At 43.4% G+C, this 26,152-nt stretch overlaps 2 protein-coding genes across 2 annotated transcripts; both read left to right on the forward strand.

Annotated features, from left to right (window-relative positions):
- Positions 1-2,304: 2,304 nt before the first annotated feature.
- Positions 2,305-11,752, forward strand: LZTFL1 (leucine zipper transcription factor like 1; the record flags this gene model as incomplete). Its single annotated transcript, XM_084281614.1, has 10 exons — positions 2,305-2,394; positions 2,950-3,074; positions 3,570-3,764; positions 4,262-4,322; positions 4,839-4,907; positions 6,425-6,490; positions 6,624-6,701; positions 9,364-9,537; positions 10,013-10,116; positions 10,874-11,752. The coding sequence occupies 10 exons, from the start codon at positions 2,305-2,307 to the stop codon at positions 10,890-10,892; spliced, it is 981 nt and encodes a 326-aa protein (XP_084137740.1). The 3' UTR covers positions 10,893-11,752.
- A 4,895-nt stretch (positions 11,753-16,647) lies between these two features.
- Positions 16,648-25,934, forward strand: SLC6A20 (solute carrier family 6 member 20; the record flags this gene model as incomplete). Its single annotated transcript, XM_084306777.1, has 11 exons — positions 16,648-16,768; positions 19,514-19,654; positions 20,252-20,343; positions 21,008-21,235; positions 21,959-22,069; positions 22,513-22,754; positions 23,595-23,757; positions 23,972-24,176; positions 24,389-24,548; positions 24,722-24,887; positions 25,785-25,934. The coding sequence occupies 11 exons, from the start codon at positions 16,648-16,650 to the stop codon at positions 25,932-25,934; spliced, it is 1,779 nt and encodes a 592-aa protein (XP_084162903.1).
- Positions 25,935-26,152: the final 218 nt, after the last annotated feature.

Raw genomic sequence — 26,152 nt, forward strand, 5'->3', positions numbered from 1 at the left:
ACAGAGTTTTAAATTGTGTTTATACGAAACTTCCCAAATACATTAATCAGCATAGCCATGCTTTGTGTCATGCTGAGATACTGGGATCAGACAGCTGCTTTTGATGCCCTCTCTGAGGACAGCATGGCTAAAATAAGCCTGCCATTTCAGCCCCAAAACGTTACAGGAATATAAACATTAGCACCACAGAAAGGAGGCAAACATCCTGATTACACTGAAATTGTAATGTACAAGTGCAGAAACCTCAATGGTAGCACTTACTACTGACAAATCGTAAGATGCTTTGCACATACAAGGTGCTTTTGATGCGGGAATCTCAAAGTATTTTTATAAATTCAGTATACTTCCAAACACCACCTCTGCAGGGTGCTGGAGCAGAGTCATTCCTGTTTTATGGAGAGAAAACTGGAGCACAGCAATTTGTTCTGGCTGACCCAGTAGACAACTGACAGATCCAAGCCTGTGAGTAATGATTCCCCACTGTCTTGGGGAGGTGCACAGAGAGCACAAGTGAACAGAACTTGTAAAGTAAACCCCAACTCCTTGGGGTTTACTTTATGTAGTCTTGGACATTCATTTAATCTGTAGGCATCTTCATTTCTTCATCATCAAATTAAAAAAGACTGAAAGTGCAACTGTGTCAGTGGAGTAATGTATTCATTATTTCAATGGGTTTTGAAGACAAAAACATTTTAAAAACTGTAAAGAACACAGACAAATCTGGTGCATTTCATATGAACTAAAAGGTGTTCGTAATAATTGTTACAAACAGACCGGACTACTTAATACCTAATTTCTACAAACTTTACAAAAACAAACAAACAAACAAACAAACAAACAAAACCAATAAAAATCATAGGACTTGCATTGTTTTTTTTAAAGCCGCTGTGCAAAGATACTGAGAAAAAAAAATGCTGTGTGTTAACAGACTATCACCCATAAATAAAGCCCACTAAAAGTGATTTTTAAAGCCTGCACATGAATAAGACTGATCCTTTCATGTCTTCTAAAATGTTTCAAAGTCTTTATATCTGAATCCACATACATATTATTGTTGCTGGGAAAAAAAAAAAAAAAAATTAATTTCATCATTGTATCTTTTATCTGGTTTTAAAGATAATTATCATTGTGATTTCTGTTTGCTGCTTTGGCTTTGTTTGTTTGCGTCGTGGAGCACAAGCAAAACTAAACTAAGGAGTGTCCAGGTTTCAGTTTTAGTGAGTGCTAACCATCACGTATACATCTGTCCAACACCACAACATTATAAACAAAGTTCCTTAACAGTTTCAGGTTCTTTCGTATAAGAGCTATTAATTTATATTTAAGATCTAATAATCTTGTTTGAGGCAAGAATTTACTGTGGCTCTGTAAGAAGAGACTTCAGCAGATGACTGGATCTCAGTCTGTGTCACATCGGAGTGGTATCAGTGTTACCTAGGTAGAGAATCAGATGAATTAATTTTCAGCAGGATTACTTCAGCAACATGAGCCAAATGAAACAAAATTTGCAACATGCCATGCAGTAACACTGAATGCAAAAATGACAGTGCAGAATGGGGCATTTAGAACTGTTTACCAGCTGGGATGCTTACAAATTCATGCCCACTTAACTTTTTTGTTATAACCTCCCATTCGGTTTGCTCATCTCCACCCAAATGCCAGGATTTCTGTCCCTCGCGTGCTCATACAAGCAGGTGATGTGGCAGTCAGCAAAGCAAGTTAGGAGACAGAGGATGAGCAGGACACACTGTGGTGCATGGCAAAATCAGTCTGCTGCAGCCAGGAGAGAAACCTGGCGACAGGTCAACCTTCTTTCTAGCTTCAGTCTCCTGTAGCCTGATGGCTTGGCTTTCCTTAGCCATATGATTTAACTGGACGTTTGTCCATCCCCTACCAAGGCAGCAGGACCGTGCAGCTGCTGGCTGAGCCAAATTTAGGGCGTGACCGACTATAACCAAGGGACAGAGAGGTGCCAGAGGCTTTGATGTAAAACGGTATTCCTGCTCACTGCTACTGGTCTCGGTATTTCAGACCCTAATTTCGGGCAGCATTTCTCACACCTTCAGGGCACCTGACACAGCAGAAGGCACGCATAACGCCATTTGCGTGCTTAACCTCTCCTGTGCTCATTAGCGAGCGGGCTGGGTGCTATTTTGAAACAGAGAGAAGCCAACAACTCCAAAGCCAGAACTTCTTTTATTTCCAGATGGCATTAAAGAACACAAAACAATAAAACAGAAACAGCACCACAGGGAACACGCGCCCCCCTCCGCCTGCGGAGCGCCCCCCTCAGGGCGCACCAAGATGGCGCCGGGCTGGCCGGGCGGTTGCCCGGGGAAACGGCCGCAGGCGGCTGCGCAGTGCAGGGGCAGGGAGGAGAAGCGGGCGCCGCGAGTGACGTCAACGAACCGCAGCCAATAGGAGCGCGGCGCGGGCGCCGTCCGGGCTCCGTTGCCATGGCAACGGGCAGGCAGCGCGGCCCGCCCAACGGCCGCCCCGCAGCGGCGAAGGCGTCGCCATGGTGAGTAGCGGGGCCCGGCCCGCAGGGTGTCGGGCACCGGGGGAGCGCCCGGGCGTGCGGGGGTCACACAGGGAAATGTAGTCAGTTTTTAACATAACCAATACGATAACGATACAATAATCCTTTGAAAGCGAGCGCAGGAACTATTTGGGAGGTAACTCTTGGCAAAACTTGTGTTCATTTTTACTTATTTAAGTGTCTGTTTATCGCTATGCTTGTATTGAAACTAGAATAAAACACAACATGCGCAACAAAATAAGCTGAAGGGGTTGCTGAAATTGTTAAATTGTATCGACCGTGCATGATAAGACTCAGCGCTAGCCACAAAATCAAGGCTCCAGTGTCCTTACCTGTGTGCTTATATCCCGTATCCTTTTCAATACCCTTCCTTACCTGTGTGCTTATGTCCCGTGTCCTTGTGTCTGCAGGCAGAGCTGGGCCTCAATGAGCACCACCAGAATGAAGCCATCAGCTATATACGCTTCGCGCGTTTCAAGCGTGGCCTGTGTCTCAAAACAGTGGACTCCTGCTTTCAGGACCTTAAGGACAGCAGGTACCGCAAAGGGGTTCTGGATTACGTTACAAGGTGGAGGGAGCAAGAACAGAGCAGGATATGTTGGAAACAACTGCAGGTTTAAATGCTTTATGGGTGACTTTGCACAGTTTACATTTGTGTATTCGTACGGAGGAAGAAAGACCCAATTTTTCCAAATGTCACAAGTCAGTTCTTTTTAATATTGAGTTGTTTGGATTCTGGGGAATTAACAGAGATAGACAGAATGACATTTCTTTATATCTTATTTCTGATGTGTAAATTTGATGCATGACTATAGTGGAAATAGTATGCGTGATTTTTACTGATAACAAGATAGAATTTAAATGCAACAACCATTTACTAATGTCATTGTTGTTTAATAACCACTGACAGGGGATGTTTTCAGGAGGACATTGCATTATATACGAGTGATACCTAGTGTAGTAGGGGTCTCACAACATCACAAAATTGTTATTTTGATCATATACAACCCACCTTGACTTCTGTGTTTAGACTTGTTGAGGAGACCTTCACAGTTGATGAGGTGACAGACATGCTGGATGGGCTGCAGACTGTTGTACACAGCGAAGTGGAGTCCGAGCTCATAAATACAACTTACACCAATGTTTTGCTTCTGCGCCAGCTCTTTGCACAGGCTGAGAAATGGTACCTTAAGTTACAGACAGACATCTCTGAACTGGAGAATCGGTAACTATATTAGGCTAAATAAAATGTCTTTCAGTAATAAGAAAACTCCCAAGTGTTGATTATTTGCATTCTTTTCCTAACCATAGAAACCTGCTCTTTCCCTATTTTATCAATGAGAGGTTAATTTAAAGACTTCTTATCTATAAATTAGTGAGATACACGATGCTTTCAAATTTGTCAGGAAGATGCTTTTATTGATAATGTTCCTACTTGATTAATTAATCGATTATGAGCAGCTAGTGGGATTTGACTAAAAAGCATATTGTCTAAGCAGGTTATATTTAAATCAAGGATGCCAAGTCTTGCAGTTCTAATGCATCTTCCCTACCGTTGCATGACATTATCTGTAGTATTTATTGCATTTGCTTGGGATTTCATCTTGTACTTCTAAGGGGAATCTGATAAGCAATAATGAGCATCAGCCTGGTAAAATGCGTTTCATAGCGTAGTTCATTTAGTAAATAAATGCCTCCTTTTTTTTTTGTTTTTGTTTCAAGAGAACTGTTGGAACAAGTTGCTGAATTTGAAAAGTCAGAGTTTACTTCTTCAAACAAAAAGGTAGAGTTTTATTTTAAACTATCATAATCAAATGCCATGTGGTGTCGTGACAGATGTTTGAAATATTTTAGTGCTGCATCTTGGGTGTGGCTCTGACTTACCTTGTGTGGTTAGCAATGCATCTTATTTGTTTTGTAGCATAAATGCATATTTAGTTAATACATATTTGAATACTTAAAGTAAGAATTAAAATTATTTTGACCTCTGTTTATATTTTTGACTCTTACAAACATCTAAGTATTTAGTGGTTTTTTTCTTAACTTTTTTGTCTTTTGGTTATTGCAGCATGGGTAGTCTTCTATAAACTCAAGTTCACAATCCTTTTCTGACTATATGTAGTATTTTTGTTTAGCTGGAAGTGGTGTTTGTAATTCAGGAGCCAAGGTATAAATAAAAAATTAACTAGACAGACATTTGTTTGTGTTGACTATTTGTTATTTTACAGACTAAATGAGTACTTTTGTTTCTCCTAGAATTCTGTGTAATGTAATTTTTTAACATTTATTATTTCTTTAGCCCAGTGCAGATCTCATTAAACCAAAACTGGCTCCAATAAATGAAGGTGGGTCAGAGCTGCTAAACAAGGTAAGGATTTGTCCCCTGACGCGGTTATAGTTGACTGTTCTGCTTATTCAATCGAACTGGAAATACTCTGGACATACTCTACAGTGGTGTGTCTGTAATGTCCCTGTCACTATTTTAATGTCAATGTAACATGCCACAGAATGTAAAGCAAAATGCTAGTAAATTAATTTTGTAAAGCATCATCTATTTATTGTGTAATTACAGCCTTTCATATGTATTGCAATATTGAACTTCCTTTTGCAAAGACATTTTGTAATTATATATTTTTCCATGAATGAGTTTAATTAGTAGAAACCAGCAAATAATTTGTTTTATGAGGCTGGCTTTCCAGCAAGGAAATAAATTAAAATTTTTATCTGGCTGTTAGGTTTTCGGACATGCTCTTTGTCACTGGAAGTCAGTCCTGTTACATGCAGTCTTTTTTGTTATTGTGTTTGTTGATAGCTTAAATTCCTCCTAAAATAATAGACACTTAAAGAATTTGGAATGTAATAATTCTGTAAATGTCTGATTTCCCACTTGTTAAATAATTTCAGAATACTAAGAAACTTTCTTATACTAATGTTTTCAATTGCTTTTATTATGTATTGAACTCATTTAGTACAATCAAGCTCTTTTTAAAATGCCCTACATTTCTTACAATACACTTTTAATATATGGGGAATACAGAAATTTTGTGAGGAGTTGTGTTTTCTGTCTTCTAACCTGCATTTCCAAATGATCTGTCAAGTACAATGTCTCAATCAAGTTGTTGTTTCCTTGTAAAATAGTTAAAACATTCATCTTAAATGTGTGTTATAACTCAGTGTAGTTATTCTTCAAAAATAAATTAAAAATCTGTCACACAACAGGTTTTTGTAGAGCACATACGTATGATGATTTTTTTTTTTTCCAAAAAGTGCAGTGAATTTATTCTGACTGACAAAATACACTTATTTTATATAACACCACGCTTAGGGACATGGTTTAGTGGGTGATGTTGGTTGTAGGGAGATGGTTGGACCAGATGATCTTGGAGGTCTTTTTCAACCGTAATGATTCTACAATTCTGTGATTTCATGTGACACAGAATATAATCTGAGGTAACCTGGCATTTGTCTCTCTGAAACAGGAACCATAAATAAATTCTTATCTGCCTGTTGATTGCAAATACAAGCAAGAAGCAGCAATGAGATTTTCATCTCTAAACATGCAATTTGGTTTATTGAGGATCTTGATACTCAAAAGATGCTGAACTGGCTAATCCCAATTCAGTAAAACACGTGCTAAATTTAAATGAGAGGTTCTGTAGATTACAGTAGATCTGGAGACTTTAATTTCTTGCTGACTGAGGCAGAAAACCCAATAATTTGCAAGATAGGCTTTAAGAGGTAATCAGGAGTCCTTATCAGCAAGGTCGTTTTTATGAGCATTTACAAGCCTGCTTGCTTTCAAGTAAGAAAATAGCCTAGGAAATATTTGGAAAATTCAAAATAGCACAAGCTTGTTCACAAACTTTCTTTTTTATTTGCTCAAAGGCGGTTGCTTGTCTCCAAGAAGAAAATGAAAAGCTGAAGACCAGACTGAGGACAATAGAAACACAGGTAAATTTTCTGTAAGTCTGGGTACTTAATGCTGTTCACGTATTAAAGAAATCAAAATAGGAGTTCCATGGCTATTATTTTTAATTTTTCAAAGTTTTCAATTAAAATATATTTATTTTTCAATGTATCACAGGCTACAGCTGCATTAGATGAGAAGTCCAAACTGGAGAAGTCACTGAAGGATTTACAGATGATCCAGGGAGATCAAAAGGTAAATATAACTAAGATTTGGGCCTCTCACTACAAGGATACTGAGGTGCTGAAGCATGTCCAAAGAAGGGCAGTAAAGCTGGTGAGGGGTCTAGAGAACACGTCCTAGGAGCAGTGGCTGAGTGAGCTGGGATTGTTTAGTCTGGAGAAGGGGAGGCTCAGGGAAACCTTATTGCTCTCTTACCTTAAAGGAGGCTATAGTGAGGTGGAGTTCAGGCGCTTCTCCCCAGCACCAAGTGATAAGACAAGAGGAAAAGGCATTAAGTTGTGGCAGGGGAGGTTTAGGTTGGTTATTAGGAAAAATGTCTTCACTGAAAAGGTTGTGAAGTACTGGAATAGGGGAAGTAGTTGAGTCACCATCCCAGCAGGTACCCAAAAAACATGTAGTAGACCTTCAGGACATGGTTCAATGGTGGATTTGGCAGTGTTGGGTTAAAGTTTGGGCTAGATTTTAGATGTTTTTTCCAACCTAAATGATTCTGTAATTTCCACCCCGCTCCCTGTGTTAAACAAACACAACTGTTGCCAGTACAGCTGAAAAGTAGGTCTGTATGCCATGTTTCTTTTATGGCAGATATAAAACTTCAGGTTAGTGTTGTCACATTTCTGCTGACATTGTCTTGTTCCTGCTGGTCTGTCAATTAGCAGATAATCCAGTATGTCAGATTATTTTATGATATATTTCATGTCACATAGACCATGATGAGTTATTATCAGAAGTATTATTCCAGATCCTGTCAGAGAATAGTATTCCAGAGTTCATATTCTTAAGAGCAGCATTTGCATTAACACTTTTTTTTTTTGTTGTTTTTCTTCCTATTTAATCTGGTTATTTGCTTGTTTGTTTGTGGGGCAAAAGAAAACACTAATTATTTCAAACATTGTCACACTTAACTGGATATAGACAAGCCAGACACTGTAATGTCATTGTTTTGAGAATTATTTTTTTTTAATTCCTGCCGTATTTACAGACTTGAAGCTAAGTTCAGTATCATAAAAATTTTCACTTTAATTTTCATATTTTAATCCTGTTTTCTTTTCATTTTGCTTTCTAATTGGTTTATGGTATGTACTTGGCTTTCTTAGTATGTTTTAGTTGTGTCTAGTAACTTCCAAAATCTGTATTCAATAATAGTATTTAATAGGGAACTTGATTTGTCATTCAGACAAATATTTTATCTGTTTTGTTAATCCTTAAATTATGAAAGGTTTAATATTAGAGGGTTTTATTAAATCCTGGATAATCGTGCTTGTAGTTTTAAAAGATTGGAAGCAAATCTCATCCTACTTTTCTGGTTAAATATGAATTGGCCTGAATGTCAGGGTGGTGACTGAGTTATCTACAGCTTTCATGTTCTAACTTGCTCTCTCTATAATCCGTCACCTTCTTCTCCAGCGCTTTGTCTCTCTCTGGGCATGTATATGTGGTTGAAACTAGCTAGTAGATACAGTGTAGATATATACAATGTAGATATATACAACTGTATTTAGTCAATGAATGTATTAGTTGTTTGGAGAACATGCTAAATTTTATCTGGTTTCTCTTCATATTTTTGTAAGATGGGTGTCAATAAAATCATATGAACCCAGTTGTACATTAAGCAGTAGTTCTCAAACTCTTCAGGCAAACATGTCTTGAGTGCCAAACAACATTTTTAAGGACTAGCTGTTAGCTCAGCAGACTTTGTTTAATTTATTTTCTATTTTTTTAATAGATTAATATAATTTCACAGACCAAGTGTGAACCACACTTGGGGAGCAACTACTCTGTTGTGTCAGTCTAGCATGAGGATTTAGAATTTTTGTGCAATTTTTTCAGTATTACAGTCAGAATAGATAGGGATCTATGCTATACATACTAATATACTCAGCATAGACAAAGGAGCAGAGCTGCCTTCGTTCTCAAGTTTTGTGCTTTTTAAGGTGCCAGTGGTTCAGCCTCATCCTGAGTCATTAGTCTTTTGAGAGTTTGAAGTTCAGTTTTTATTCCTGAGAGAGGGTTTTTTTTAATGGATATCCATAGAATAATTACATGAATATAATGTTTTGTGACCCAGGACCGATTGCTAGAAGAGTTTGGGTTGTTTCACCTCACAAGGAAAAAGTAAAGTTGCTTCACAAGCAACTGTGGAGGCTCTTCTTGTATTTCATCCGAGAACAGTGCAGTATTGGTACCTGGTTAATAATATGATCCTTAACATTTTCATCCATTCCTACAAAGCATTACCCTAATGGCTTTTAAAACAGCTGTGATATGTTACCCACTTTAAAAACACCTTAAAGATGCTGTTTTAATCTTACTATGTAACTTTCTGTATGCTGAAAACCTTCATGTGATGTGCTTCATCATGTGGTTTTGCTTAACGCCTATAGAAATAAAATGAGATCATGAAATCTCAGCAGGGCAGAGGAACTATCTTTAAAATGCATTTATTAACTTTTTTTTAAGTTAGAAATTCTCTAGTGCTTTAACTAACTTCATTAGTTAACTCACTTTGTTAAATAACTTTGTTAATTAAAGCACTTCTAGTTTAGGTTTTACAGAAAAAGAGTAAACATCATAAAAATTAAGATGTACCTATTTTATGTGGAATTTTGCTTTTGACATTTTTAATATTTCTTCTCTTGCATTTAACATATTTTAAATATTTCTTCTTTTGAAGACAAATGTAAACAAGGATATCACTGAACTCGAGAACAGAGTGGCAGCTTTGAAATGCCAGTTAGAGAAGACTTTGAATGATTCTACTGCAAACCAAAAATCCCTGGAAGAGAACTTGGTGACGACAAAGCATGACTTGCTTAAGCTTCAGGATCAGCTATCCACAGCTGAGAAGGTTGGCATTTCATTGTAATGTAAAGATGAGCTCCTTACTCACTTTTTACCTGATGAGTAAATTAAACACATGCTACAGGATACAGCATTTACTGGGTCACATTGGTGCTAGTGTATTTTTGTTAATTCTTTGGAAAACATGTTACGTGTAGAATAGCAAAGCCACAACTAACTGTGGTTGCAATGAAATGAATATTTTAAAATTGCCTCTTTGTCTGCATATTCATTTCTGAATGAAGATTGTGTTCCCCATCTTCAGAAAATTTTGGCCTGCTTTCCATAGAAAATGAAGCTTGTATTGCTCTGTCTGTCCCAGTAATATCATCTGAATCTATTAGCTGATTTCATCTAAATTTGAATAAGGAATAGAACTGCTATTCTGAAACTTGAGGGGGAAAAAAAGGTCGTATTTTAAGAAGTGTATTAGCATGGTTTTCATAATATTCAAATAATATGTTGGTGTTATTATCACGTAGGAGTTAGAGAAGAAATTTCAGCAAACAGCTGCTTACCGCAACATGAAAGAAATTCTTACTAAGAAGAATGAACAGATAAAGGATCTGCGTCGAAGGCTTTCCAAGTAAGTGGTGCTGTTCTATCTGTCCAAACAGGATCCATATTCTGCTCCTATTTTTTGTTGTTGTTCTGTCTCTAAAGCAGACTGCAAATTTTCTCTTAAAAAGAATTTCTAGTAGGCTATTCCCTGATTTTTGACAAGCCAGTCCTTTTAATGGATACGAGGTGAATGGGACTGAACTGTGGCTGCAACCTTAGCTATTGCCTAACAAGTAATGTAGTATGGAGGGGATACAAAACATTAGTGAGTGCAGTAGGAAAGCCCCCAGAACCTAGACGAAGAGATACAGAAGGGAGATGTAGCAGCTTTACCTTTTTTCTTCCACACTTCTTTATGGGAATGGGAAGTGAATAGTATGTAAGCATGGTTAGGCTCATATTGGATAAATAAGGATACACCTGTCCCTTATATTGGGTAGAAGACCCAAATAGGGTCATTCTGCAAGTGGCAAGTGAGCTTTGACAATGTTGATGCCTGGAGGAGGACAGAGGTGGAACTTTAAACTTCTGCCTGTATTTTGGGATTTGTGGGTGCATTCCAGTTCATTCTCTCATTCTACTATTTGGTAAACTGGCCAATATTAAAAGGAGAAGGTAGTCTGGAAAGTATACATGTTTGTCTGTGCCCTAAGTCATGTGGTGCACCTTGACAGGAATGCATCGCTAATGGGAGTAATTCATTGCTTGGGTTTTGTATGTTCTCTAGAGATAAAATGTCTCTTGACTATTTTCTATTCTGTTATTTATTTTTTCATCCTCAGATATGAGCCAGAAGACTGAGATATCAAAAACATCTGATCTATCAAAAGCTGCCATAGAAAGAAGATATAGACTGGCATTATTTTTTAACAATTTTTGTTTTGAATGGTTTATTCTATGTTTCTAGTGCTTAAAATAACTTCCTATTGATACTAAAAAGGATGCTGAAACCTCTACCTTACTTCCTTACAGATTTGCAATTTATAGCTATTAGCTTATGTAGTCATGTTTTTAATTAACCATTGACATTCCTTGAGAAATAGCAAACAGCAACTTATTGAAGAACTAAGACAATTCTTTGCAAAGAAAGGAGTTTATTTTTGTTAAGAAAAGAAAAATAAAAATAAGCACCAGGGTTTTTATATTGTTGTCCCTGAGGTGAAAACTTGAGATATGTTTGTATAGTTCACATAGCCATGCAGCGGCATTATATGTGAAAATTGCATCAGTAACAGTAAACAGTAGGAAAAAAAGAAAGAAACGTGCTGATTCCATAGCATTATTTCACACTGAATAGCTGAGCCCTTAACAAAATGTGACCAGTAACATTTGGCTAGACGGTACTCATTGGGTGAGGTAAATATGCTTTCAGGGGAAGCACTAGACCCTTTCAAATAAAACCTTTCCCTTTAAATTATTTGAAACAAATGTGAACATTGGAATGCCAGATCTGATTGTTCCAATGTTCTTAATGTTAAGATGAACATCTGAAAAAGCACGAGGAAGTTGCTAATGGAGCAGCTTTCTCAGCAAATACGTTACTTTAGGTATTTTCAGCTCCTTATTTGTAACCTCACCAGAAAACAGTTTACTTCTCACAAAGTCTTCTATTTGTAATCCTCTGCCTTGAATTTATCTGGCAGCCTCTTAATAGTGTGTTTTATTTGTCCGTCTTTCTCTGTTCATATGTATGTTGTATATTTCTCCAAATAAAACCAGTATGTTTTCAAACATCTCATATTTAAGGAGTTTTTCTGTTATTGTTGCTGTTGGTTTTGTGTTTGCTTTTTTCACATGAATGTCTTATATATCTTTTAAATATTTGTAGAAAGTACTGCCAGATCAGTAAAGGATCTTGCTGGAAATGCAGAGATGTAAATAACAGATTTGTGCCCAGAGCCACACCCATCAAACAGCTGTAAAAAAGTGTTTCAGTGGCAGGGCTGGGACCAGGTGCATGTCAGAGAAACTGACATATAACTGTACTTGTCTTGGGAGCTGCTTGAGCTGAAATGGATTATTTTTCCTCACTCTTTCTTGAACAGGCTGAGTTGTTAAAATGGCTATTGTAGTGATTCCACAGTCAAATCTGCTGCACATTTGTAGTCTGTTGGCTATTTCTCCCCACTGTTTTAGCAACTTCGGTTTGGAATGAAGTCCGGTGCTTGTAGTGTGATACTATTGATGTAATATGACAGCAGGGCTTTGTGGGATGATGTGCTCCACACGCAAGGTCAGTTAAATTCAAGAGAGATTATTTTGTTCTTTGTACAGTCACAAAAATGTTATGTTTTTAATAGGGATGTACCAAAGAGCTTCCTGGCTTGTGTTTCCTCACAGCTGTTGACACCAACACGAGGGCTTGTCTGGACGAATACTGTGTTTTGCTTTGTAATGAAAGTAATTCTAACAAGATCTGTTACTATTTCTAAAATGACAAGCAAAGGGTGGAGCAAGGTTGCTGCTCTTTTTTCTGGTGAATCCTTGACAGTTGACTTAGCTAGACTATTGAATCTCTGATATTCCTTCAGTATTTGGTTAAAAACCATTTCAACAAGCACGTATGCTCTCCATTTCAGTCTCAATAATTAACGAGATGGCCATATGCTAGCGCAGTTTCAGACCTTGTTATCTCTTCAAAGGAGTAAGGCAAATCTCATAGGGAGCTGTGCAGTGCAAAATCGAAACACTGACTTTGATTACCCTATCTTGCTGATTGCCAGTTTAGTGAGTATGAGATTAGTGTGATTGCTGTCATTTGTATCGCTAATGGTTAAGTGAAAGGTCTTGTTTGGAGCTCCAGATAAACATACATCATCTGTCGGGCTGTCAGAGACCTGGAGCATTATCCAACAGCGATTCTCCTTCTGTTGAGATAGGCATGGTGTTTTGAAGATGGAGATGACATCTGAACCTCTTCTGATTGTGTCTGACATGTCTAAAACTTCACTTATTTCCCCATAGTGTAAATTCTAATATTGCTTTTATTTGCTTTTGTTCTTGGAAGTTTATTATACAGCTCGAATAGGCATCCATTTTTTCCACTCCAGCTGTTAGTTACCAACTTATGCCTGAAGGGAATATTTAAAAAGAAATTTTCTCCATAAGCAGCTGATCTGCAGGAATGAACTCTTTTTCTTTGATTACTTTTGTTTGTTTGTTTTGTTTTCTGTGTTTTGTTTGCAAACTGAAGAGTATCTTCTACAGGAATTAAATGTAGGCAGCTCGGCTTTGCTGGTGTTGACCATGACAGACAACCAACAAACCTATGCTGCAGGCTGATGTCAGGGCAGCTGCAATTTGGATGCTTTGATTTTGGGAAAAGCACAATCCTCTACCATGCACATACTTTATTTTTATTTATTTATTTTTTTAATCCAGCCAAAAATTTCTTGAGATTCCTCAGTTTGATTTCCAACTTCTGGCATTCCCAAGGACAGCTCTTGTTTCCTGCATGGTAGCAAATGCTGTCAAAGCAGGCAAGTGGTTCCTTCTGCCCCAGGAAACGAACACGAATCATCTTGGGGTGTAAGGTGGCTGAATGGATCGAGATCAAAAAAAATGAAGCTGTGCAAGGAGTCCAAGCCTTTTAAAATGCACTAAAAGTGATTTAATGTCATTTCAGGTTAGGTTTGCATGTGAACAGGTAAGAAATTTTAAAAAGAAATTTAAAAAATAAAAAAAAGGCAATTTAGTTTTTCAGAGGATGGGTCTGAGGGCTGGGTGAACTAGATGCAATTCCCTGAAGCAGAACTGCATTGAGTACACTTTCTTGGAGGAAATATCCTAAAAATAAACTCAGTCAAGAGATGGATAGCTGTGGTGCTAGAAAAAAGCCATGAAAGTGAAAAGAAGGCCTCTTGTCAGGTGTATTTTCTTGGGTGTAAGGCCTCCATAAAGATGCTTTACATTATCGATCTCTGGAGACTGAGGTAGTGCAGAATGTTTTCAGGGTGATCAATGGGGTGGGTGTAAGTGTTCAGAGTACTGACCTCAAGGGCATCATCTACAGTTTGGAAGCAGGCAGCAAGAAGTAGTGATAAGCAGGAGGAACGATTGCAATCCAGCAATCCTAATCACTGCTTAGGGAAATAACCGTACTCTCCAGCTACACCTGGGGCAATCAGCCAGCCTACGGGCTGCCAGAGATCTGTAAATCCACCGGGATTCTTTTTCTCTCATGAAGTGAAGAAACAACAGCACGTGCTACCATAGATGGAGAGACAAAAGATGAGGATTTGCAGTTGGTGCCTTCAGCTAAGTAATTCCAGTTTTGCTTCAGTGAGAAATGGGATTCTCTGCTTCGTTTAGCACCTTCTGATTGGGTTTACATGGGGCAGTTCTCTTGCCATCCCTGACCTATTCTGGGGATGAACTCCTACTGTTTTTCAACCGTTCCCCCAGACCACACACTCTTTAATTTGTGATATACAGGGGGAAAAAAAGTTCTCACTAATCATCCTTTAACATGACCAATGAAATGATCAACGTTTCTTGCTTATCTATTAAAGACTTATCTCCGTTCCTCCAGATAAAGCAAAAGTCCTCACCCAACCTAAAGGAAGGAAACCTACAGACGATAAAATCTTGACTGGCATCAGAAATAGCATCTCGATTTCCTGAGGTATGTGTGGAAAATCCTACAGCAAGAACCCGAGCTGTTTGTGAGACTGGCATTTAAAAGAGGCAATGATTCATTTCATTGCATCTGAACTTCCTGATCTGGCCTGACCCGAGCTGAGGATGGCACACCTCTGTGCCTGCACAGCCTCCCACGTCCATTAGTAAACTAGCTTGAAATGTAATGGGAAGGAGGTACAGAGCCAAGGAAATCTTTAACTTGATTATGCTCATCAGTAGCCGTAATCTATTCACACAGAAGCATCTCAAGTGCTGGTGATGTGCTATTTTTAAGGCTCTCCTTCCTGTGTGCTATTGAAAGCTGTCAGTTATTTATAAGCATCGTCTGTAATAAATCCCACAGGTAGTGAGGGACATTTATTTTTTAATAAATTGCAACAGTTTTCTTGATGTGGGATAGTTAGCGATACCTGAAGCTTCTCAGTCTGTCCTTCAGTTTAGTAGCTTTTGGCCCTAAAATTGCCTCAGGATTTTCCTTCCAGCAGACTTCAGTGTTATCCATGTGATGTGTTTCCAGGGCTAGCTGGCACACTTTGTGACCTGGCTACCACCTGTGGCTGGTCAGCAAGTCACAGAGGCAGGCAACCATCTACACCGAGCCTGGTGGGCTGCGAGCTCTCATGGAGAACCTCTTGGGGAAGCTTCACCTGGACTTGGCCTGCTGTTTTCCGCATGTCCTGCAGTCTGGGCTTGTGTCCAGATGTCCTGTGGTTGGAGTCCTCCCCCATGTCCACAGCTGGGCACTCGTCTCAGCTCTGCCAGTGCCCGATGGGGTGCTGGAGCCACGTGAGCAAGTGGCTGGTGCTGGAGGAGGGATGCTGACACAGGCAAGTGGGTTTTATTTGTAAAAGGGACCTGGAAGGTGCCCAGTGCTGGCCTGGGAAAAAAAAAAAAAAAGAAAAAAAAAAGCCACATTTAGACAGGAGAAGGAAGCTGAGTCCTTGGACTTGTTCAGCCCCTTTTTATTGCTGGAGACGCTGCTGGTAGCCTCCTTTGCTGGCAGATCTGTCTGCGGTGCTTGAGCTCAAAGTGTACCTTGGCAGGAGCCCAAGCACACAGGGGTCACGTCCAGACCTGGCACCTCAGCGTGCCTGCAGACAGCCCAGGGGCCTCCTCGGTCCTTCTGCCTCCACAGTGGACCACGGGCTTTCTCCCAGTGGCCTGTGTATGTTTGAAGGCATTCTAAAACAGCAACCCCTCAGAAAACTTTGCAGGGTTTGAGCATGAAGGAAGTGAAGAGAGACTGGGCTATGGCTGAAGTGGTGATCTCAAAACTGCAGCGGGCTTACATGGGTGACAGGGACTGTTTCAAGGGCACTTCTGGAGCTGGGGAGCATGCTGGGCTGGCTGGGGTGAGCACCGGGGTGGGAGTGATGGAGGCCCAAGGATGGACCTGTTTAGGACAACAGACACTTCCAATAAAAGCCAGCTCCAACAACCACTAAAACCAGTCCCAAAGGTGCAGAAACATCTTCCCTGTGTTGTCAAATCCAGGCTGGTTTCCCACTCACTTCCCGGAGGAGGCAGCCTTGTGGGGAACAATTTTCCAGTATCACAAACCAAGCTACAGCCCCAGTGTTATTTCCTTCCAGTGACAAGCCGGCATGTGAGCCGATAAAAATCCCTGGGCTCACATCCTTCCCAGAAACACCAGTGAAAACCCAAGCAGCTATTCACCCAAAGCACCAATTTTATAGTGCCGTGTGTGTGTCTATAATCTATTTACCAGCATTCCTCCTTCAGTATGTGCCTGTTAATAAGATTAGTAATTAAAAAGCTTGATAGGAATTGGCAAGCGTGCCTCCACCTTTCCCTCCCCTCGGAGCCGGGTTGGCGTGGAGGCCGCGGGGCTGGCAGAGCACCTGCAGGAGGACGGCAGGACGGCGCTGCTGCAGTCTCTGCCCGCCAGCAGGAAATGGAGAAGTCCCGGCCACTATGGGACAACCCCGTGCAGTTTGTTTTCGCCTGCATTTCTTACGCCGTGGGGCTGGGAAACGTCTGGAGGTTTCCCTATTTATGCCAGATGTACGGAGGAGGTAAGGGCGGTTTATGGTTCTTGCTTTCTGCTTGTAGGAGAAGCTTGTAGGTAAGCTGAAACTCCAAGTGTGTGTTGTCCGTGTTGACCCCACCAGGATCCAGGGCAGAGCAGGAGGTCAGGTTGATCTGTCTGTGTGTTTCATGAGGAAAGTTCTTTGTACCATGCGGGCAGGAGACATAAAATACCTGGCTCTACCTATAAATCTGTGTTTTAGTTTGCATAAGACCTGCCAGCTGCTCCTAGACAGCGGCACTTGTTTCCTAGAAGTACAGTGAAGCAATGTGAAGGCTGTGTCTTTTAAAGGGGATGGAGGTAGAGATGTAGGTCCGTGTGATATTAATTTATTACTTTCTTGCCCCATTGAGCCGTGTGAAGGCATCAGAAGCTAGTTCAGTTCTTTGCAAGTTCACAGGTGGGTACTTGAATGTAGTGGAAAGGGGGAGCTGCTTTCACTGATTAGATTTATGGATCCGCTGTAGCATTTCAAGGTGCTGTCATTAATGTGTTGTCTTTCACACCAAGCCTTGCTTTAGGAGGTGATAACTTGGCTGCAAGTCTATCTTGAAACTGGCTAAAACTCCTTAATCAGCAGGAGTTCCTCTGCTAAAACCTCACAGGAAATTTTTAAAGTAGGAAATAAACTGGTATGGGCTAAGTAATAATAATAAAACACCTTTCAAAACTGGAGAAAGACAATGTCTATGTCATATGGCAGCCACAGATGTTCTTCCTTAGAAAACAAGAGTCAGTTAATTAGGTTAATTGAAAAACAACACTCTTCTAGTGTATAACTACCACTGGTTAACTACCATTTTCTGAAGAATCCTCTCTGTATGAACTTTATAGTCTTTTGCTGTCTTTATAAGACATCCCAGTTTTATACAACTTTTCTCATGCGGCATCCATTGTCATAGCATTGGACCCATCTCACTTGTGCATTAAGTGACTGCCTAATTTACTTCTGGTCTGTTTCTGACTTTTCTTCCTTTCAGGAAAGATATACACCAACACATTTAAGTGCTTTTTGCTTGTTTGGTGCAATGAACATTGGCTTGTAGCTTGCTTTTAAATGCGTAGGTGGTAGGATTTTGTTCATGCTGGTCGTTGAAAAGCCAGCTCAGTGCTGGGACCACAGAGCTGCCCCGCAGGATTGGGTCAGGAAAAAAAAAAAAAAAAAGATAATGCCATGGGCAAAATTACAGTAGAAGCTACATGCTGCTGTGTCTGAAGCTTTCTTAGACATTTCAGAGAGCAGAAGTGATGGAAGGGCTGCGATTCTGGGTATCCTTTTCTAAACAGAGAGCAATTAAACTGCATGTGATGAGTGCACCAACAGCCTCTCTTGGCAGACATCCTGAAGGACAGCAAAACTCAAAACTCTCTTCAGAATCAATAGCATAGTAGATGGTGAAAACTCTCTGAAATATAACCAAAACTGGAACAATTGATTAACCAAAGAAAAAGAAGAACTAAAACCAAATATTTTCTGAAAAACATGTTTTTGTAAGTGAAGTTTCTCCCGTAGTTTTGTCCCCCAGATACATATCCCAGTGGAGTGGCAGCTCTCCTTATTGTGAGTCTAAAACTCCTGACAGCAGGCTTTGCTTTTCCTAATTATTTGTCACTGCCCTCTTGGAAATTACTCAGAGGCTTTCCAGGGGTCTGCAAAACCCATGCAGACAAAACATTGTTCCAAGAACTTGAGAGCTGGCTATGCCAGGCACTGGGGGGATGCCAGCAACTGCTTATTTGGCATCTTCCTTGCGGGGAAGCAGGAGCCAGCCCCTGTATTGCCCAGCAGAGCAATAGAGCCCTTATCACCCATGATACTAAGACAAGATATCCGCAGGCTTTACGACCTCCAAAGGCTGATGCCGATCCCACACCAGGATGTCGCAAAACCCCCTTGGTCACCTCCCTTGCAGTTTGGGAAGTTATCTAACAGGCTAACAAAGGGCTTGTTAATAAAGACAGAGCTGGGAGGTAGGAAATTAATTCCCAGAATAAACCGGATTATTGCGCCGTGTTTATTTCCAGTTCTTTGCCTCGGCCACCGCCAGAGCCCATTCCTCTGTGTCACTGCGCCGAGCCCATTGCGAAGAATGTTAATGCCACAGATTAAATCCTAAATAAGAGATATTTACGTAAATATTTTTGGCTTGTTGTAAAAAGGGAACCAGGAAAGGCTTCATGAAAAAAAATCTGGGCTTTGACTCAGTCAGCAGCTCTTTTTTGAAGTCGAAGGGAAGGATTTTTTTTACTTCTCAGCAGAAATTCAAGCTGAGGTGCATCCTGCCTCTTCATCCTCTCTCCCTCACCTCCTGCCAGGCTTCAATAAGTTACTTAAAACTCCCCATTCCGCACGGATGTTCCTGTTGCTTTTCTGTCCGCTGCAGAGCACAGCACATGAAGTCCATCTCTCCCTTGCCCTCATTCTCTCATTACCTTTCAAAAGGCCGGGCTGGCGCTTCGTTACCCGTTAACAACTCCAACCTGTACATTGCTCCAGCTGCTGGTGACATGCAATTTAACAACAGAAGTCCCAGCCATGCCAAATGCCCATGGAAAATTCCCAGTCCCAAACAGGACACCGCTTGAAGACCCCTGAAATATCCCTCAGGGCTGTGCCAGTACGGGAGCCCTCCAGCCAGCCACCACCACCAAGGGCAATTTGGCCATTCAGTGGGCAATATGGTGTTTGCAGGCTGCTGGTTTGCTGCACACTGTCTGTTTTCCCTTGCAGGTGGCTTTTTGATCCCGTATTTCATCATGCTGATCGTGGAGGGGATGCCGCTGCTCTACCTGGAGCTGGCAGTGGGGCAGCGCATGCGCCAGGGGAGCATTGGTGCCTGGAAAATAATCAGCCCCTACCTCTGCGGGGTTGGTACGTTCTCTGTTTCTATCTCGTTTATTTTTTCTGTCAGTACGTGGGGAGCATGGGTGACTTTGTGTGGAGAGCTTTCTCTCTCAGAGAAGGAAGCAGGCAGGAGGTGGGGCTCCACCATGCTGTGCAAAGCGGCCGCCCAGGCACACAGTGCCAGAGAGGTGTTTTCCCTCTCCCTTGCCAGGCACTGGGACCAGACCCTGCTCGTGCATGGACGCCTGAGCCCCACTGGCTTGGGGCAGGCTGCCAAAATGGTGGCCTGAAGGGCAAGGCTGAACCCAGCCCCAGGCCACCCCTGCGGGGTGCTGGCCTCACTCACTGAGTAGCGGGACAGGGCCTTGGCTTCTCTGTCACGGCCTCCTCTTCAGCAGCACCTGGTCTTCATGGCTTTAATAGGTCATTAAAACATCCTGATGGCCCAAATTATCTTGCTTACACGCACCCTTTGTTGTACCAATAAAATTGAACGTTCACCCACCAGGGTGCCTAGAGGGTAAAGCTCAGTCCAGGCCAGCCCTGTCAGGAGGAGGATTTGCCATCGTGCCAGGGCTGGTTTCTGGGCTTTGCTGCTGACCCTGTGCTCCCTCCCACCCACAGGTGTTGCCAGCGTGGTCGTCTCCTTCTTCCTCTCCATGTACTACAACGTGATCAACGCCTGGGCCTTCTGGTACCTCTTCCACTCCTTCCAGGTGTGTGGGCGCCCAGCAGAGTGCCTCAGCCCCATGGAGGGACCCAGGGGGATTGTGTTGGTGCTAGACATTTTACAGAGCCATCATCAACCTGGGGGGGGCACAAGCTCCAGAAACCCTCCTGGGTCTTTTCTGAGGGAAAAAACGTGAGGCAGCTGAGTGCCCAGGGGCTTTGCAGCATCTTCTCCTCACCACAAAATGTGGGTTGAGGCCAGCCCCGCCATGCATTGCTTGCATGTGGCTCAGCAGCCGCTGTGGGCTGCTGCCTGGGGTGGGCTGGGTCTGTCCAAAGGCAGGGGAGAGGATCAGGCCTAGGGGAGAGGGTCGTCCCCTGGTGGAGAGGGTTGAGGCTAAACTCTAAGGGAGATGATTGTCCTGAAGGGATAGGGTTGGCTCCAGGACAGGGTGTCAGTCCTTGGGGAAAGGGTTGAACCTAGGAGATATGGTTGGCTCTAGTGGAGATGGACAGAGAGGGTTGTTCACAGGGAGAGGGTCGTCCCCAGAGGAAAGGGGCAGTCCTTGGAGAGTGAGATGTCCCCAGGAGGCACTACCAAGGGAGACAGTCAGCACAGGGCAATGTGGTGCAACATGGGGACAAGCCAGCCCCGGGGGAGAGCCTCCTTCACCTCCATTTCCCCCACCATCCTCCCTCCCTCCCTCACAGGACCCACTGCCATGGGCCACCTGCCCCCTGAACAGCAACCGCACGGGGTACGAGGAGGAGTGTGAGAAGACGTCGTCCACCCAGTACTTCTGGTACCGGCAGACCCTGAACATCTCCCCCTCGCTGGAGACCAGTGGGGCCGTGCAGTGGGAGCAGGCGCTGTGCCTGACGCTGGCCTGGCTGGTGGTCTACCTCTGCATCCTCCGCGGCACTGAGTCCACCGGCAAGGTGAGAAACAGGTGCAGATCCTGGTGACGCTGATCTTGTCAGGAGAAACCAATTCCTCGCGTTTTGCAAGAGGAAAAAAAGGACTACTGGGTAGTTTTGATTTCTTTTTATCCGCAACAGAAGTTATGAGGAGGGGGGGAAAGAAATGTCCCGGCTGAGCCTTCACTAAGAACAGAGCTGAGGGCTGTAATCCACAAATCGCATTAGGCAAACACAGAAACCCAAGAGACTGCAAACTAAGTCACCTTTTAAACCTGCTGCAGCTGGGTTTGTGGGCAAAGAAAAAATAAAATAGCCAAAGTGCACTGAAAGTGCATAGCAATAACAATTGTTATTCCACTTTGATTTGACATTTTATGAAATCTGCTGTCCTTCTTAGAGCAGATGTTGACCTTTGACTTGTCAAAGAACTGCAAACCAATGTCATTCCACTAAATGCAGCAGAACTGAGTTTGTAAAAGCTGCAAATATTTTATTTTTTTTTCCCAGTCAATTAGAAGACCCTCGGGACAGTAGCATGGGTCTTCATTAATAATAAATACCTATTTCCCTAAGACCTAATTCTTAAGTTAGATTTATCTGAAAATATTTGTTTAAAGGTTAGTACAAGATAACAAATACGATAATGATAATGCTTTATGTACATTAAGTGAGAAAGAGCTAATGTGTTACAGGCAGTCTTGTGTGCTCTTTAGACCAGTGTGTGTCCCCTCCTTCCTGCAGGTCGTCTATGTCACGGCCTCCTTGCCGTACTGCGTTCTCATCATATACCTCATCAGGGGATTAACACTTCACGGTGCTGTCAACGGGCTTATTTACATGTTTACACCAAAGGTATGGAAAAACTGCACTGAGTTTCCAACAAAATGTTATTAGTGACTGAGTGTGTAGGTTTTCTAGAGGTGGCAGTGCTTCTTCTCTTCCTGTTAAATTTTTGTGGCAGTAGCTTGGCTCAGACGGCTGAAAACCCCCAGCTGTGAGCTGCTGAAGTTCTGCCACATTCCCATGGGCTTCTTGCTTTCACCTGCAGTGCAGGACGTGCCCTCTAGCATATCTTGCAGTATGTTACTTCAAACTGAGCACTGACCCTGCCAAAAAAATGCCCCTGAGCTAAAATGGGTGTGCAAAGGGACCCAACCCATCTCCCTTCACCCCTGGGTGTGGGGGAACCTCATTGCCATCATTTTCCCTGTCCTTTTTCCTGCAGGCTAGGAGGGGCAGTACTGGGCACTGTGTGTACAGCTTCACAGCCCTGTCCTCCCTCTCTGGTTTTGCAGCTGGAGCAGCTGTCGAACCCCAAAGCCTGGATCAGTGCCGCCACGCAGATCTTCTTCTCGCTGGGCCTGGGCTTCGGCAGCCTCATCGCCTTTGCCAGCTACAACGAGCCGAGCAACAACTGCGAGCGCCACGCCATCATCGTCTCCCTCATCAACAGCGCCACGTCCATATTTGCCAGCATCGTGACCTTCTCCATCTACGGCTTCAAGGCGACGTTTAACTACGAAAGCTGCATAAACAGGTGAGGGCCGTGTATTTGGCTTGCTTGCTACTGCAAGCAATTCTTGGGGAAGTAAAAAGGGAGGTAAATAAATAACAGCATGCAGAGCTGGCCAGAGACCAGGCTTGATAGTGCTCTAATAAAGGTAATAGTGCTATTTAAAGCGATGAAGGAGGAGATGAAAGGTCAGAGCTGGATTGCCTTTTGACACCTGGGTGCTGGCTCAGGGCACAGGCTGGCTGAAGAGAGCGGGTTTCCCTGGGCAGGTCACAGCAGTGCTTTCCCGTGTGCCCTGCTCCGTGGGCTGCAGGATGCTGGAGGCGGTGGTTAGCAAAACGCAGCAATGCTCTGACAGCCCCTTCAAGGCCAATCCCTGCGCCAGGGGCTCAGCGTCCTCGCTGGGGACGTTCTGGAGGCGCTCAGCACCCTGCAGGGTCGTGCCCCCTGGCACAGGGCCTGCAGCAGTTACACTTTTACTCGTGTTTTTAGAGCTTTGCATCTATCTGCTGCTGGGAGAGGAAGCTGCTCGTCCCCGCTCTTTGCCAAAAGGCTTCTTAGGCTGGGGGTGCGTGTGGAAGTGGGACCGGAGCGCAAAGGGGAAGGGACACCAGCCAGCGCTGGCCCGTGCCCAGAATACCGGGTGCCCTGGCTGATGGCAATGGGGACAAGGGAATAAAACCAGCACAAGTGCTATGCCTCAGCCTCTGGGGTGGTCTGAACCCCTGGGTGAGGCTGGGCTTTCCCTGGGTAGTGCTTGCCCACCTGCTGCTTTCAGCACTGCCATCCTGCTCCCCTTTCCATCACTTGGCCCTGCTGGCTCCATCCAGCCGACAGAAACTAAATCCCCATCGTCCGCCCCAGGGTGATCCTGCTGCTGCTGAATGCGTTCGACCTGGAGGAAGGCTCCTTGACAGCAGACAACCTCAGCGAGATGAAAGACTACCTGATGGCCGCCCACCCGCAGGAATACGCCCAGTTACTGCCGCAGCTTAAAAACTGCAGCTTGGAAGCAGAGTTAGACACGGTAAGGGGCTGCTTTGCGCTGGTGCCTGGGCTCCCGTCCCCCTTAACGTGGCACATCCTGCACCCCTGGGTCCTGAAAAGGGACTGAAAGTGGCAGGAATTGAAACTGGAAGAGGAATTTTAATGCTCCCCATGTAAATGTTTCCTTCCTGTAAGCCCACAGGTGATGGGAGCTGACACCCCCAGCTCATTCAGTCTCGTTTTCTCACCATCAGGCTGTCCAGGGAACAGGCTTGGCGTTTATCGTCTACTCTGAAGCCATCAAAAACATGGAGGTGTCTCAGCTGTACTCCGTGCTCTACTTCGTCATGCTCCTGATGCTGGGCATCGGCAGCATGCTGGGAAACACCGCCGCCATCCTCACGCCCCTGACCGACAGCAAGCTCATCGCCAGCCGCTTCCCCAAGGAGGTCATCTCGGGTAGGTGCCCACCCCACAGCACCACAGGTCACGCAGGAGAGGGCGTGTGTGCAAAAGCTTTGGGGTCCTGCACCCTTTGAGGGTCCCGCTGTTCTTGAGGGGAGTAGGGAACAGCGAGTACGCTGCCAGAAGGAAATACTTGCACACCCCCAAGTACTGCATGTTTTCCCTCACAGTTTGATTCCCAGGTGTGCTCTGCTCTCTCCACGCAGGCGTCGTGTGTTTCATTAACTGCATCATCGGCCTGATATTCACCATGGAGGCTGGCAACTACTGGTTCGACATCTTCAACGACTACGCAGCCACCCTCTCGCTGCTGCTCATCGTGCTGGTAGAAACCATCGCTGTGTGTTACATCTACGGGCTGAGAAGGTAAAAAAAAAAAAAAGGTGGCCACAAACGGCCACCTGCACCGCTGTTACCTCTGATTGCTCTCCCGGTCAAGCATGCTCTCCCCTTCCTCTATGTGCACATCTAATTCTGTAGGTGTTTCTGAAGGAACCCAGATCAAGGTGCTTTTTTTTCTTTTTTTCTTTAAAACACAGGTTTGAGAAAGATCTTCACACGATGATTGGTCGCAAGCTCAACTGGTATTGGAAGGTGATGTGGGCCTTTGCTAGTCCTTTGCTAATTATAAGCCTATTTATATTTTACCTCACCGACTACATCCTCACGGGAACGCTTCAGTACCAAGCATGGGATGCCACGCAGGTAAAATAGTTGTTTTTTTGTTTTGTTTTTCTTAATTGCTTAAAGGATACAACTTTCCTTCCTAAAGCGTCCTCTGAAATGCCATTCCTTAGTCTTGCAGCTAGGTAGAACATGGAAAACTTGACCTAGTGTCAGCAATGCCATGGTTCTATAGAACAAATTTCCCTCTAAAGCTCCTATAAATTGACCCCTTCAACCAGTAACACTGTATTTGCGTTGACTGAAAACCAAAATACCATTCTAAGATACAGACATTAAACAGAAAAAAATACCTTCAAATTGTAGTATTTCAGTCAAAATTAATGGTTATTTTAACAAAACTGAGCTGCTGTTGGAATAAATGAATAGCTTTCACAAAGCAGTCCCCTGCTGAAAGTTACCACATCCATTTTTCTTCCTGGCCAAAACACATCTGTAGGAATGCTTAACTGTGTTTATCACAAAGGAATTACTCCTGGGTAAGTAATTGCTGGCTCCAACTGTTTTGTAGAAACAAATTAAGTAGCTTGTTCTCACGTCACCACTGATCTGGGAGCCCGCGGAGGGCCAGGCCTGGTGACCAGGTGTCAGCACGAGCCCAGGGGTTCCAGGAGCGGGATGAAAAGCCCTGGAAGGGGTCAGCGCGGAGCCATCTCATTAGGAGAAGCAAATTGAGCCAAAATTTGCTCTTTACCAAAGCTTGCAGAAGTTTTTCCCCTACTATTTTTCTCTTGTATAACACCTACAGCAGCTCCGTTCTTGTGATCAATTTTAAGCTGGTAAAATTGGGCAAAGAAAAGGGCCGAGGACACGGGTGAGCTCTGTAGCCCACGCAGCACGTGGTGCAGCTTTGTTTTGAGGGCAGGCTGACTTTGGGACACCAAAGCACAGCCCCAAGGCTGCTTCTCTCTCTTGCAGGGGCAGCTGGTGACAAAAGACTACCCCGGGTACGCCCTGGTGGTGATAGGGCTGCTGGTGGCATCGTCCACCATGTGCATTCCCCTGGGGGCACTCGTCACTTTCGTTCGGAAGAGGCTGAAGAGGGAAAGAGTCTCAACCGTCGCATGAACGCCAGCGGCTGGATTTGGGAAGACCTCACCTGCGCCGGGGCGCTTCTGGAAGACAGCAGCAACCCTTATCTGTAGCAGCTACTTAGAGATTTGAGAATTTTGGGTGCTATATTTACCGAAAAGCGCTCCCGGGAGGTCCCACAACGGTTCGGAAAAGCTCTTCTCTACCAGGATGAAGCTTTAACGCGGCCTCTGAAAGAGGGGGAAAAGCAGAAC

The sequence above is a fragment of the Netta rufina genome (genome assembly GCF_964035555.1).
Source record: "Netta rufina genome assembly, chromosome: 2".
Lineage (NCBI taxonomy): Eukaryota > Metazoa > Chordata > Aves > Anseriformes > Anatidae > Netta > Netta rufina.